The sequence below is a fragment of the Rana temporaria genome, chromosome 1 (assembly GCF_905171775.1).
Source record: "Rana temporaria chromosome 1, aRanTem1.1, whole genome shotgun sequence".
In the NCBI taxonomy this organism is placed as follows: Eukaryota; Metazoa; Chordata; class Amphibia; order Anura; family Ranidae; genus Rana; species Rana temporaria.
Window position 1 is genome coordinate 40257311 of NC_053489.1, and position 14306 is coordinate 40271616.

At 48.2% G+C, this 14306-nt stretch overlaps 1 protein-coding gene across 2 annotated transcripts in view; it reads left to right on the top strand.

Annotated features, from left to right (window-relative positions):
• The window catches only part of MYO5B (myosin VB), a 414634-nt gene that overhangs the window by 307327 nt on the left and 93001 nt on the right, over positions 1-14306 (top strand). For both annotated transcript variants that reach the window (XM_040336856.1, XM_040336864.1), the window contains exons 18-21: positions 3323-3434; positions 4315-4526; positions 8943-9099; positions 10796-11035. In XM_040336856.1, the coding sequence (XP_040192790.1) occupies positions 3323-3434; positions 4315-4526; positions 8943-9099; positions 10796-11035 (721 nt within the window). The remainder of the gene's footprint in view (positions 1-3322; positions 3435-4314; positions 4527-8942; positions 9100-10795; positions 11036-14306) is intronic.

Consider the following 14306-nt stretch of genomic DNA (forward strand, 5'->3'; position numbering starts at 1 on the left):
AAGAAAACCTATCTGTAGGTTTGACAGTCCTTAGAAAAACTGCAATTCTTCCTTTCGCCACCGGGTGTCCTCGGCGTGCTCCGCTCTGTGTCCTCCTCTCCTCTAGCTCAGGATGACACTGAGCTCTTGGCAGCTAATGGAAGGACCTCCCCTTCCTTTATTTGTGATTCGCCGCCCACAGGGACGCGCCCCCACCACGGAAACGGCGCGAAAATCGTTTATATCTCGGGCGCGCGCGCCCGTCGGCGGGGGCCATCACCCATGGAGGAGGACGGAGCAGCGCAGGCACCCAGGCAGGTAAGCCCTTTAGGTAGGTCACAGACCTCCTTTTAGCATGGGGAAAAAAGACTCCCTCTTACAGAGATCCCACACCTAGCGCCAGCAGCCCAGCTAAGCAACACTTACCAGGGAGGTCACATATTACTGGGGAAAAAAGATTGAATCATCCTGTCTCTGTCATAGACATAGTGATTCCTTGCCAATGCAGAGCATACCCAGGCCTGTCCCCCTGTGCACCCCCTGTAGGGAACCTGCTAAGAACCAAGTTCCGCAAGCTCCCCTAATACTTACCTGCTCCATGCCGCAGGACTTTTGCACAGCAAGAGGTCCAATCTTCCCCCATCTCCGTGGGTGGCGTCTAGACCTTCAGGCCCTGGGTTCCTATGAAGGAGCCACTGTCCTGGGCCCATATAGCACCCTGGCAACAGAAACATTAGGCCCCCAAAGGTTTCTAAGTTCTGGGCCCAGGGTCCAGCTCTCTGAACAGAAAGCATTATGGGCTACACCCCAATGGTTTGGGGTCCGGTTGCTGACCACTTTAGCACTGAGGCCTTTGGACAGAACCGGTTAGCCCACCTTAATCCCAAGGATGTGGAGGTAAGCTAAACCATGACCAACACCTAAGACACTGGCGAAAAAACTGAGGTACTCCTCCTATGGGAGGGGGTTATATAGGGAGGGGCACTTCCTGTTTGAGATTGCCAGTGTCCATCACCTGAAGGTACTCCATATAACCCACATAGTAATGAATATGCCGCTCTGTGTCCCGTGATGTACGAGAAAGAAAACAACTTTGCAGAAATCAACAGCATTGTGCATCAGCAAAAACATCTGGAGTTTTTGGAATTTTTTTTTTGTTCACTCATCCCTTCAGCACTGTTGCTATGGGGTCCTTTGTATTCTGCCACTTCCTCTCTGTGGCGCCTGACATAATTTCCCTGCTCTCCCGTGCTCGCTGGTGCTTCTGGGAGATGTGCGTCATCATTTCCCAGGAGTAAGTGGGCAGCGCCGAGGGCTTCTTTGCCATCACAACGGGGTGGCCACATACGACACCCATCGTGATGGTAATGTCTGACGTGTATGGTGCTGCGAGCTGTACATACTGCGCATGCGCGAGAACGGGCGGTGCATGCTGGTCGCTCAGCTGCACCGTGTCCCAGAAGATAGTGCTTGTGGGCTTCACATGCCCACAAGCAAGATGGAAAATGCCAGCAAAGCAGAATATAAGTTATCTTACTTTGTGAAATCGGCAATCGAGCGGCGATCAATCCGTAAAACGTGAGTGTTATAAATACGTTTATTAAAAAAACGATATTTAGTTGGAACTCCGGTTTAAATCTCTTTTCCTCCAGGCTTATAAAAGTGTGCCCCCTTGTACTTGTACTTTTGTAATCACTCTACATCAAGTTTGCTATATGGAAAGTCTGCCCACCACGTCACCATTTATAAATGTACAGTGGAAGGGATCTAGGCAGGGAAAACACTGACTACTGGCTCTGGGGGTTCTGAGGGCCACAAAATAAGTGTCCGCAGGCTGGGCACCAGGGATGGACTGGCCATTGGGACTACAGGGAGTTTCCCGGTGGGCCGATGGCTCAGTGGGTCGTTTAAAAAAATAAATAAATTTAAACGGAGACTCTCTCAGGCCCCCCCCCTGTCTCTCAGTCCCCCCCCCCCTGTCTCTCAGTCCCCCCCTCTGTCTCTCAGTCCCCCCCTCTTTTAGCCCCCTCCTCTATCTCTCAGACCCCCCCTCTATCTCAGACCCCCCTCTATCTCTCAGACCCCCCTCTATCTCTCAGACCCCCCCTCTGTCTCTCAGACCCCCCCTCTGTCTCTCAGACCCCCCCTCTGTCTCTCAGACCCCCCCTCTGTCTCTCTGACCCCCCCTCTGTCTCTCTGACCCCCCCTCTGTCTCTCAGGTCCCTCCCCCTGTCTCTCAGTCCCCCCCTCTGTCTCTCAGTCCCCCCTCTTTTAGCCCCCTCCTCTATCTCTCAGACCCCCCTCTATCTCTCAGACCCCCCTCTATCTCTCAGACCCCCCTCTATCTCTCAGACCCCCCTCTATCTCTCAGACCCCCCTCTGTCTCTCTGACCCCCCCTCTGTCTCTCTGACCCCCCCTCTGTCTCTCTGACCCCCCCCCCTCTGTCTCTCAGGTCCCTCCCTCTGTCTCTCAGCTTCCCCCCTCTGTCTCTCATCTCCCCCGCCCCCTCTGTCTCATTCACTCCATAACTCTTAGGCTGCTTTCACACTGGGGTGGGCATTGACGGTAAAACACTGCTAGTTTTAGCAGCACTTTACTTTTGTTTTAGCTGCACTATTCGGCGTCTAGCAGGCGCTTATAACCCCCCACTAGCAGCCGAATTCAAGGTTAAATGCGCCCATGTATCGCTGCTGCTGAAGTGCTTTGCAGGCGCTTCAGCAGCAGTGGCCATTCATTTCAATGGGCAGGAGCGGTTTGTACGCCGCTCTTCCACCGCCCCAAAGATGCTGCTTGAAGGACTTTAACGCCCTGGCAGCGCCCCAGTGTGAAAGCACTCAGGCTTTCACACTGGGACTGCAGCGGAGGCGTTTTTCAGGTGCTTTACAGGTGCTATTTTTAGCCCAAAAGCGCCTGAAAAACACCTCAGTTCTACACCCACCTCCTCTCTTTTACACTCGCTCTCTTTTTCTTACACTCACCCCCTTTCCCTCAACCCTCAACCCTCCCTCTCTCTCTCATTCCCCTCTCTCTCACCCTCTCATGATATACAATAATGGATGTAGGGGGGCAGCATTTTATTGAATTAAAGTGGGCCGGTCTGTATGAAGTCCAGGGCCAAATTTTTGTCCCAGTCCAGCCCTGGCTGTAGGGTATCAGCAGAATTATCCTCACTGTTCTAGCAGTTTCCTCCGCATGGAGAAAGTGACAGATCGTGGAAATTGTTATTGGTTTTAGGTTGCATGTTGAGTGATCACATTTTATTCAGCCTAATTTCATTCTCTGACAAATCTCACAATCTCTAAATGTATTAAATAATAACTAATCCTTGCTTTTATCTTTCAGGTGGACTTACCCTGATTTCTTCAACCGGTATCGTGTTCTTATGAGCAAGAAAGAGCTTTCCCTGAGTGATAAAAAGCTCATCTGCAAGAATGTTCTAGAGCATCTGATAAAGGTGAATTTCCGTTGTCTGTGTAAGGAGGGGATTTCCCATCACTTACAAGAGATTTTTAACTTCCTGTTGTGTCCATGGGACAAGAAGTGACTGAAAATCTTCTCAAAGGGACACAAAATGAAAAAACAAAAAACAAACATGACAGGGGTATTAACCACTTAAGACCCGGACCAAAATGCAGGTAAAAGACCAGGCCCCTTTTTGCGATTCTGCACTACATCGATTTAACTGACAATTTCGCGGTCGTGCGACGTGGCTATCAAACAAAATTGGCGTCCTTTTTTTCCCACAAATAGAGCTTTCTTTTGGTGGTATTTGATCACCTCTGCAGTTTTTATTTTTTGCGCTATAAACAAAAATAGAGCGACAATTTTGAAAAGAAATGCAATATTTATTACTTTTTGCTATAATAAATATCCCCCAAAAATATATATAAAAAATTGTGCGCCCGCCGGGCATGCACACGGGAGTCGGGGGCGCGTGCGTGGCGCCGGAGGCCTACGCGAGAGCCGATGTATAGCTACGGGCTCTCGCGCAGGGGAGCCGACCTGCCGCCGTAAAATGATGGCGGCTGGTCGGCAAGTAGTTAAAGTGTGCTATCCCACATTTGTTGGCGGAAAATCTGACAACAATTGTCCGATGGAGCGTACAAACAGTCAGATTTTCCGACAACAGCCTGTCACAATTTCCCATGGGAAAATCAGATCGTGTGTACGAGGTTTTATTGTGGTATTACAGAAAATAATCTCCTGATTATTTGTACTTTCAGTTTGGGTGCATAGCTGAGTTGTTTTGAATGTTTACAACACTGGACCCCATCTCTGGGTTTCTTTACGATGGTCGCCTCCCTCATTCTCGCCCTTGGTTGTCTTTTCTATAGGATCCAGATAAATCCCAGTTTGGTCGCACAAAGATCTTCTTCCGCGCCGGGCAAGTGGCTTACCTGGAGAAGCTGCGAGCGGACAAGTTCCGTGCGGCCACCATTATGATCCAGAAGACGGTGCGGGGCTGGTTACAGAGGCTGAAATACAGGAGGATGAAGATTGCGTCCGTCACTATTCAGAGATACGTGCGGGGACACCTCGCTCGCAGGTACGAAGGTGTACAATAATCTAAGATTTTATTTTTAAAATATAAATTCACAGGATTAGGATTGAAAGCTAAAGATTTTGAATCACGGATTGAAGACACTGTCCCCGGACCAAGTCTGTCCCCAGTTTTGTCCCCAGATTGGATTTGAACAGGGGCTGGGGCAATTTTAAAGACAATTAGGTAGATTCAGGTAGGGGCGGGCTAATTTGCGGCGGCGTAGCCTAGCGTGTTTACACTACGCCACCTTAAGTAAGAGAGGCAAGTACATGATTCTCAAAGCACTTACCTCCTTACTTAGGGCGGCGTAGTGTAAACGCAGCGGGCGCAAGGGCGCCTAATTCAAATGGGTTGGAGGGGGGCGTGTTTAATGGTAATGAGGCTTGGCCTCACGTTTTTGACATTTTTGCCTACTGCGCATGCCCTGGGCGCCTATATTTCCCAGTGCGCATTGCGGCTAAGTACGCCGTACGGGCCTATTGATTCCGATTCGCGAACGACTTACGCAAACGACGTAAAAAATTCGAACCTCGCGGCGGGAACGGCGGCCATACTTTAACATTGTTATTCCACCTAATAGGTGGAATAACTTTAGGCCGCCTAAGGCCTTACGGAAACGGCGTAAATCGAATGCGGCGGCCGGGCGTACGTTCGTGAATCGACGTAGAAACTCATTTACATATTCTACGCCGGCCGCAATGGAAGCGCTACCTAGCGGCCATCCGAAAAATTGCAATCTAAGATAGGACGGCGCAAGCCGTCTTATCTCAGATATGTTTAAGCGTATCTCTGTCTCTACTCCCCATCCAGTAGTAGCCGGGGCCCGGAGAGTGAGACTTGACAGGCTGTAAGTCGGGCGGCGGTGGCGACGGGCAGAGAGTCGCTGATTGCCGCCATTACTAGTAAAAAAAAAAAAATATGTCCCTGGTTTTCATTTAAAAAATCTGGTCACCTTATCCTCGGGGTACTCTCAGTAACACTTGTGTGTGGGACCCCACTGTGTGAACAGGCACATGGTCGCAGTCACTAAAACTTTTTCTGCACTGTACCTTATAGGGCTGGGCCTTTTGGCTAAGTCCAGGCAATTTTTGTCTTCCAGGCCTCAGGGCCCGGCCAGTGCTAAAAATAATCTTCCGGCTTGGCCTGACGTCAAGGGGGAGGATGTGTGGCCTTGGAGTTCCTTCTACTGCCCTTGCGGGTCTCTTTTCGTGGGAACCCCTAGACCTAGTATTGAAGGTCAGCTTTGCTTGATATAGAAGAATGGAGTCTGCCAGGCCTTCTGGATAGGCAGACCCTTGGTACCCTATGTTCCTGTCAGGATCCTTGTGCCCCGGAGGATTAGGGAGAGGTCCTACCCCTTCGAAGGGGTGGACTAAAGAACACCCTTGAGTGCACTTTTTAGTGTGTGTTTCACATGCACGTTTTTTGTTCACTTAATGGTTTTTCCGTTTCAGGTTTTTGCACCACCGCGGATAAAATAAAAAAGCCCTGAAGCTGTATGCAAGTTGGAATAAGTGGTTCTGTGGTTTTGGGCTGCGTTTGTACTATATATCAGAAGTTCTGGATATATGCATCTGGATGATTGGATGTATTGCAGTGATTTGCACGACTCCACCCACTGCCCCGAAATTAGGAACAATCCTCTTATATTTGGGATGTGATAAGACATAAATACCTTGGCCCGGATTCACAAAGCACTTGCGCCGACGTATCTCGAGATACGCCGCGTAAGTGCAAATATGCGCCGTCGTATCTGTGCGCCGGGGCCCACAAGACTAAGATACGTCTAAAAACAGGCTTCATTCCACCAACGTAACTTGCCTACGCCGGCGTAGAGTGGGCGCATATTTACGATGGACGCATGTGGCGCTCCCATTGATTTTCTATTCAAATATGCAAATGAGGAAGATACAGAGATTCAAGATCGTACGTGCGCCCGACGCAGGCTACGCGATGTGCGCGCAAGTCGTACGTCCGGCGTAAAGTTAAGCCCCATAAAGGAGGTGTAACTCAGCAGCAGACATGCAAAGGTCTGCACCAGGGAACACAAGCCGACGTATTTTACGTAGTTTACGTTGGACGTGAATATGACTAGGCGTAGGTTACGTTCACGCCGTAGGCAGTGATCCGGCGTATCTTAGGCAGTTGTTCCGACGTATTTGTGAGCATGCGTCCACGGGACGGCGCATGCGCAGTTGGTGATACGTATCTATCTGGCGCTCGGCCCATCATTTGCATGGGGTCAAGCCTCATTAGCATGGCTCACGCCCACTTCCACTTACGCCAACTTACGCCTTGGAAACCCAGCGCAGTTTTGGGAGGAAGTGCTTTGTGAATTCCATGCTTGCCTCTCTGCGCTCCGTCGGAGTAGCGTACAGGAGATACGGTACGGTGGCATAAATGTGCGCCGCTGACTGTGAATCCGGGCCCTTCTGTTTTAGGAAGTCTTTACCATGCTGCTTGCTGATTCGGGTGGAGGTCTTTTTAATTGCTTTTTTTCCCTCTCACTGTCTGAAAACAAGAGACAATGTGCATCTGTAAACCTCTCGTGCTAGAAATCTATTGGTTCCTATAGAGTTTGATAGAACCATCCCAGAGCAGAATGTTTATTCATTACAGCATTCTCATTGTGTTCCAGAATGATATTACAAGGATCATTAAGGACACACTTCCCATGCCAGCTACAGATGGCATTACTGTTATTGAAGGAAGACTATTGTACTGCAGTGAATTATAGTTTATGTTGTGGAACTCGCTGTCCCTCATATATGTTTTTTTTTTATAGGATCTCTGCATGTAATGACCGGTTCTATTAGTGGAGACAACTAGAGTTGGCTTTTCCAGCTGGTGGCTGTTAATTCTTTGTGGAACTACAATGACCACAGACCTGCATACCTGCCAGATCATAGCTGCAGAAATCTGCACTGTCTTGTGGTCAGGGGCGGACTGACCGTTTGGACTTGTGGGCACTGCCCGAGGGCCCCATGCCACTAGGGGGCCCCATCAGGGTTGCCAGGCTCAATAAAACCAGGGACAGTATGTACAAATCTTTGTTTTTTTTACATCTGTCCCTGATATGTCCAAAACCGACATGCTTTTGATGTGAAAATCCTGAGATTTTAGCTGCCCCGCCTCTGTACTGCCTCCTGGCATGGTGGCCATCTGTAAGCCCAGGGGCCCCATAATCTTCTATTGCCCGGGGGCCCCATTGGTGGTCAGTCCACCCCTGCTTGTGGTGTTTGCTTTTTCACCTTAGAAGTCAGCGGCACTAGCACAGCCAGCAACCCCTCACCCACTGTCTGCCGGTCGGTCCTTACCCCATCACGATGGCGGGCTCCGGTGTCCTTCAGTGTCTTGATGCTGCCGGGACATGTAGTGTTTTTCCTGTTCACCTTAGAAGTCAGCGGCACTAGCACAGCCAGCAACCCCCCACCCACTGTCTGCCGGTCGGTCCTTACCCCATCACGGTGACGGGTGGCGGGCTCTGGTGTCCTTCAGTGTCTTGATGCTGCCGGGACATGTGGTGAGGTCTGGGGGTGTTGTGAGAGCTGGATGCAGGTGGTGAGAGCGGATCAAATCATTCTTTTCCCCGTTGTATGGATTTCTTCCATGTACAGAGAAGCTGTTATCTCCAAGAAGAGGAAAAAATAAAGATTTCCACACTAATGCCGCGTACACATGATCGTTCTTCGGCTTGTAAAAAACAACGTTTTTAAAAAATGTCATTTAAAATGATCGTGTGTGGGCTTTACATAATTTTTCGGGTTCTGAAAAACGACAAAAAAAAAATTCCCAACATGCTGCATTTTTAATGACGTTTTAAACTATGTTGTTTTTCGGGTTGTAAAAAATGATTGTGTGTGGGCTTAAACGACGTGAAAAACCCGCGCATGCTCAGAAGCAAGTTATGAGACGGGAGCGCTCGTTCTGGTAAAACTACCGTTCATAATGGAGTAAGCACATTCATCACGCTGTAACTGACAGAAAAGCGCAAATCGTCTTTTACTAACAGGAAATCAGCTAAAGCAGCCACAAGGGTGGCGTCATCCGCATGGAACTTCCCCTTTATAGTGTCACCGTACGTGTTGTACGTCACCGCGCTTTGCTAGAGCATTTTTTTGTAACGATCGTGTGTGGGCAAGGCCGTTTTAATGATGAAGTTGGAAAAAACGTCGTTTTTTCGAGAGGCTGAAAAACTTCGTTTTTTACAAGCCAAAAAACGATTGTGTGTACGCGGCATAAGTGATTCACTAACTTAACCACTTCAGCTCTGGACCAATTCTGACACTTCTCACATATATGTACAAATCTAAATTTTCTATTTATTTTTTGCTAGAAAATGATTGCGTGGAGGGGAGGGGAGATTGTTTTTTCTTTGTTACTGTTTTTGCCACAAGAAAAATTGTTTTATTCCCTCAGATTGGTTCAGCATATTCGAAAAACGAAAGCAGCCATTTGCTTCCAGAAACAATTCCGAATGATTCGCATCTATCGGGTGTACCAGACAATGCGCAGGGCGGCCATCACCATCCAGTCCTACGCCCGGGGCATGGTGGACCGGAGAGCTTATCGTGAGGTTTGTACCAGGTGGATCGGTTAAACTGATAAGGAAAACAAAAATTTCTGCCCACAGTTTTAAAAATGTTGTTTAAAAGAGAACTACAAAGTAAAGATTAAAAAGATTGAAATGCGTGGAGGTTGAATATAAAATGTGCCAAACCCTAAGGTCTTCACAGAATCACAAGCTTTTAAGCTCCATTGCTTGACAGTTGACACGTATGACCTCCCAAAATATTAACATTTTACATTTTAACACATTTGCTTAAAGCATAACATCAGTAAGTCTATTAAATCTTCTGCCCTTGTTGTTCTAACTATGGATAGTAAAACATTTTTTTTCTGCACGTAAATACCTTATACAGCCCATTGTTTTTTGTCTGGTCATTAGTCTAGACATCATGCACAGATCTCTCTTTCACTCTAGTGAGAGTTTGCAAGGAAGGGAGGGGGTGAGTCATGAGATGGGCAATGAGAGCTGCAGAGCTGGAGGTGTGCCTCTGTGTGTCTGTCTAAATCCAGGAAGTGACCAGGCAGCAGCTTCAGCTGCCCACAGTTAAAATGGATGCAGCAAGACTTAGTGGAGGGAGATTTCTGCAGCATTTTTGGCAAGTACAGAATCACAGTATATATAAAATAATATGCAAAGTGGTTGGAGGGAAGCTTCAGAAAGATGTTAAGTGGTTAATGACATTAAAAAAAAAAAAAAACGTCGTAAGAACACATGAAAATTAATAGTAACACAAATAATAATATTAGAAAACGAGATTAACAGCAAGCCAGGGGGACCATCATTTATAACATTTTGTCAGAATACGATGGCACAATAGTAAGGATTCCTTCATCCAGCTTGCTCATGTCGTTGGGGGAATCCTCGTTTTTTTTTTCAGTCTGGTCAAAGATAGTGGTAGGGAGGTTCAAGCACTTTCATGCTTTGGGATGTGGTGGCCGAGTGTCGAATTTGGTGGGAGGTAGGGCCAGGTAATCGGTTTGCCTACAGCTGATATCCCATGTGTCCTGTTGCTGTGAAGGAACCCTTTTTCCTTTTGAAAATGTAAAGCGGTGGATGGATTCACTTTTGGAATGTATGACTGTATTCAAATCACTTTTGGAATGTTTTAGTATATAGCTGCAGTGGTGTATTTAGGTTTTGTGCTGCCCTAGGCCTGACGAAACTCGTGCACCCCCTAATTTATATATGACGCACCCCTTCCTGTCAAGACTACACCCCTTTCTTTTTAAGACCCGCCCTGTCATTTTCATAGGAGGAGGAGAGAGGGACGCAGTGGGATGAGGACAGAGGGACGCAGTGGGATGAGGACAGAAGGACAGGGTGGGATGAGAACAGGGGGACAGGGTGGGATGAGAACAGGGGGACAGGGTGGGATGAGAACAGGGGGACACTGCTGGATGAGAACAGGGGGACAGGGTGGGATGAAAACAGGGGGACAGGGTGGGATGAGGACAGAGGGACAGGGTGGGATGAGGACAGAGGGACGCAGTGGAATGAGAACAGAGGGACGCAGTGGGATGAGGACAGAGGGACGCAGTGGGATGAGGACAGAAGGACAGGGTGGGATGAGGACATAGGGACAGGGTTGGATCAGGACAGGGTGGGATTTTCCGCCGCCCCCCCCACAAAGTGCTGCCCTAGGCCTTGTCGGCCTAGGCCATAATACAGCGCTGTATAGCTGACCTCCATTTGTTGTTTTCAGCTCCTGCAACAGCACAAGGTTACGATCATTCAGAAGAACCTACGAGGGTGGATGGTCCGCAAACAGTTTGTCAAGTTCCGCTGTGCCGCCATTGTCATCCAGTGTTATTTCCGCCGCATGATGGCACGGCGGGAGCTTAAAAAGCTGAAGATTGAGGCCAGGACGGCCGAGCACTTTAAGAAGCTGAGCGTGGGCATGGAGAACAAGGTGGTTCAGCTGCAGAGGAAGATTGATGAGCAGGTATGTTCTTTGTATTGAAAGTGTGAGTAAAAACTCTGTCAGGTTTTCTTTGCTAGCTCCAGGGAGATTCACCCTCACTCCTGATCCTGGTGGCCATTGGCTCAGGTGCAAAAAGTGATAGGAATGGGATCGATGCCCACATTCTCCACCAACAAAAAAAAAAGTTATAGGAAATCCAAAATGCTAGAGTTGTCCCAGGAACCGGCAGTAAGAGGAAATCTTCCACGGGAGCAACTGTCCTGGATATCCTCTAACTTTGTAGAGGTTTCCTCCTACTTCCTGTTGTGGTCTCTGGAACCAGAAGTGAAAGGATATCTCCTTGGTGGGTGGGTCACCGCCAGCAAAAAATGTATCCAAACCTAAAGGGCCAGATTCTCGTAGGAGCGCGCATCTTTGTGCGGGCGTAACGTATCCTATTTACGTTACGCCTCCGCAACTTAGACGGGCAAGTGCAGTATTCTCAAAGCACTTGCTCCGTAAGTTGCGGCGGCGTAGCATAAATAGGCCGGCGTAAGCCCGCCTAATTCAAGTGTGGAAGATGTGGGCGTGTGTTATGTAAATGTTATGTGACCCCACGTAAATTACGCTTTTTACGAACGTCGCATGCGCCGTCCGAGGACATATCCCAGTGTGCATTGCTCCAAAGTACGCCGCAAGGACGTATTGGTTTCAACGTGAACGTAAATTACGTCCAGCCCCATTCACGGACGACTTACTCAAACGACGTAAAATTTTCAAAATTAGACGCGGGAACGACGCCCATACTTAACATTGGTACGCCGCATGTACGCCTCATATAGCAGGGGTAACTTTACGCCGGGAAAAGCCTAACATAAATGGCGTATCTGTACTGCGTCGGCCGGGCGTACGTTCGTCAATTCGCGTATCTAGCTGATTTACATATTTCTATGCGTAAATCAGCATACGCGCCCCTAGCGGCCAGCGTAAATATGCAGTTAAGATCCGACGGCGTAAGAGACTTACGCTGGTCGGATCTAATACTAATCTATGCGTAACTGATTCTAAGAATCAGGCGCATAGATACGATGGCTCAGACTCAGAGATACGACGGCGTATCTGGAGATACGCCGTCGTATCCCCTTTGAGAATTTGGGCCAAAATTTTTATGTACATACACTTAAACCGGAGTTCCTACTAAAATAAAAATTCAAAAGTCAACAGCTACAAATACTGCAGCTGCTGACTTTTAATAATCGGACACTCATCTGTCCCAGGGTCTAGCAATGGGGGGGGGTTCGAAACCCCGATCGTCTCCCCCTCCTCTCCCTGGTACCACTACTGTGGGCACGCTGCGCACCGTGATTGGCCAAGCAATCATCTGGGACCTGTGACGTGTCCCAGATGTTTCCCGAGAAAAAGGGGGGGGGGGGCGACCTTCCATCCGGCGCCCAGGGAGTAAGTGGGAGCTGAATCCCAAGAGGGTATCCACCCCCCCAAAAAAGTGACATGCCAAACGTGGCATGTCAGGGGGTCACCTTCCCTTAAAGCGGAAGTTTCATTTTTGGGTGGAACTTTGCTTTTAAAGAGATTTTGACGGCTTGAATATACTATTTTAATTCGCACCCCCCTCCTCTTTTCCATATATTCCCTTTGACTAATAAAGCAACCTGTCATTGTGGGGGTCCAATAGACTGAATGGGGGAAAAACGAGCAGGCATGCTACCAGAAAGTAGATGAAAGAAAATCGGCAGCTCGACCTTCCGCAATAAAGTAGTTTATTAATCCAGGTGTGGTACAAATTAATACAGGGCTTATGCGTTTTCGGCGTGTAGCCTTAATCAAAGCCCTGTATTATTCTGTACCACACCTGGATTAATAAACTCATTCATTGCGGAAGATCCAGCTGCCAGCTTTCTTTCATCTACATGTTTGCTCAGGTGCTAGGAGGACGCTACAAGCCAGTGCACCGGCCACTCACCACCTTGGGGGAATTACTACAGGTGTTTTCTACTCTATTTATGCTACCAGATAGTACAAAGCTAAGAATTATCAGGCATTCATTTGGAGTGTGAGGATTGTCTGCACTTTATAGTTCAGTAATATAAAAAAGCCAATGCGTTGGCTTCATGCTGCAGTACCTGCTGATGCTAATATCTTATGCATGATCTATAAATATTGCCAGAGCACTTTGAGTCCAGGCATTGATGAAGTCATACTATACTTAAAGTGGTAGTAAACTACCACGCATGAATTTTACCTATAGGTAAGCAAGCCTATAATAAGGCTTAACCATAGGTACTGTAAATATCTCCTAAACATGCACCGTTCAGGAGATATTTACTGTAGATGCAGCCGGTGACGTCACTGGCGCATGCGCTCTAAAGGAGCGGCATACCCGGGCCGTTCCTTCAGAGTCCTGTGCTGTTAATATTGGCTCCCACGCGCATGCACGGGAGTGATGTCATCGTGGCTCCGGCCACTCACAAAGCCAGAGTCCGCAAACTCGGAAGGAAGACCTTGCAGGTTTAAAAAAAAAAAAAAAAGCCAGAGGTTTACTACCGCTTTAAAGCAGAACTAAACTGCAGAAAATACCTTCCAGCGATGCGACAGTTGCATTCCTCGCCATCTGCTGTCATCTTCTCCCCAGGCTACTCCTGGGTACTTGGTTTTCAGCTTCTTGATTGGCCTGCAGAGAATGATGGATGCACACTGGGGTCAGGTTTCTGGCACAGCCATAGTGTGCTGGGAATTCACTCAGGGCTGCACATGCATGGTAAAACGTTCATTAAATATGAGACTGCAAGCAGGCAGGTAAGTGTGTCTTTTTTGCAGAAGAGAGAAGAGACATGGGTGTTAATTTACTAAACCTGGAGAATGCAGAATCTGGTGCAGTTCTGTATAGAGACTAGAGCTGCACGATTAATCGCGGAGAGAATCGCGATTTCTATTCTCCCCGCCCGCGATCTCCCCGCGGGATGACCGGCGATTCTTCTGTTTTCACGGCTGGTTCCACGTAACCAGCATGGAACGCAAAAGCCGCCGGTATCAAAACCGACGTCAGCAGCCTGCAGTAGTTTGTATCCATGCGCCACCCAGTGGTTCCCGGCGGTACTGCTTGTGATGTATTCATCCTTCTCACCGTTCTGTACAACTGTGTGTATCCATGCGCCACCCAATGGTTGCTGGCAGTACTGCTTCTGATCTATAAAAAAAGAGACCAGTGATATGTCTATAATGTTAAAGACCATATAGCTCCTATGAAAAAAAAGCAGAATCAAAGTTTGATTCTGCTTTTTTCATAGGAGTTATA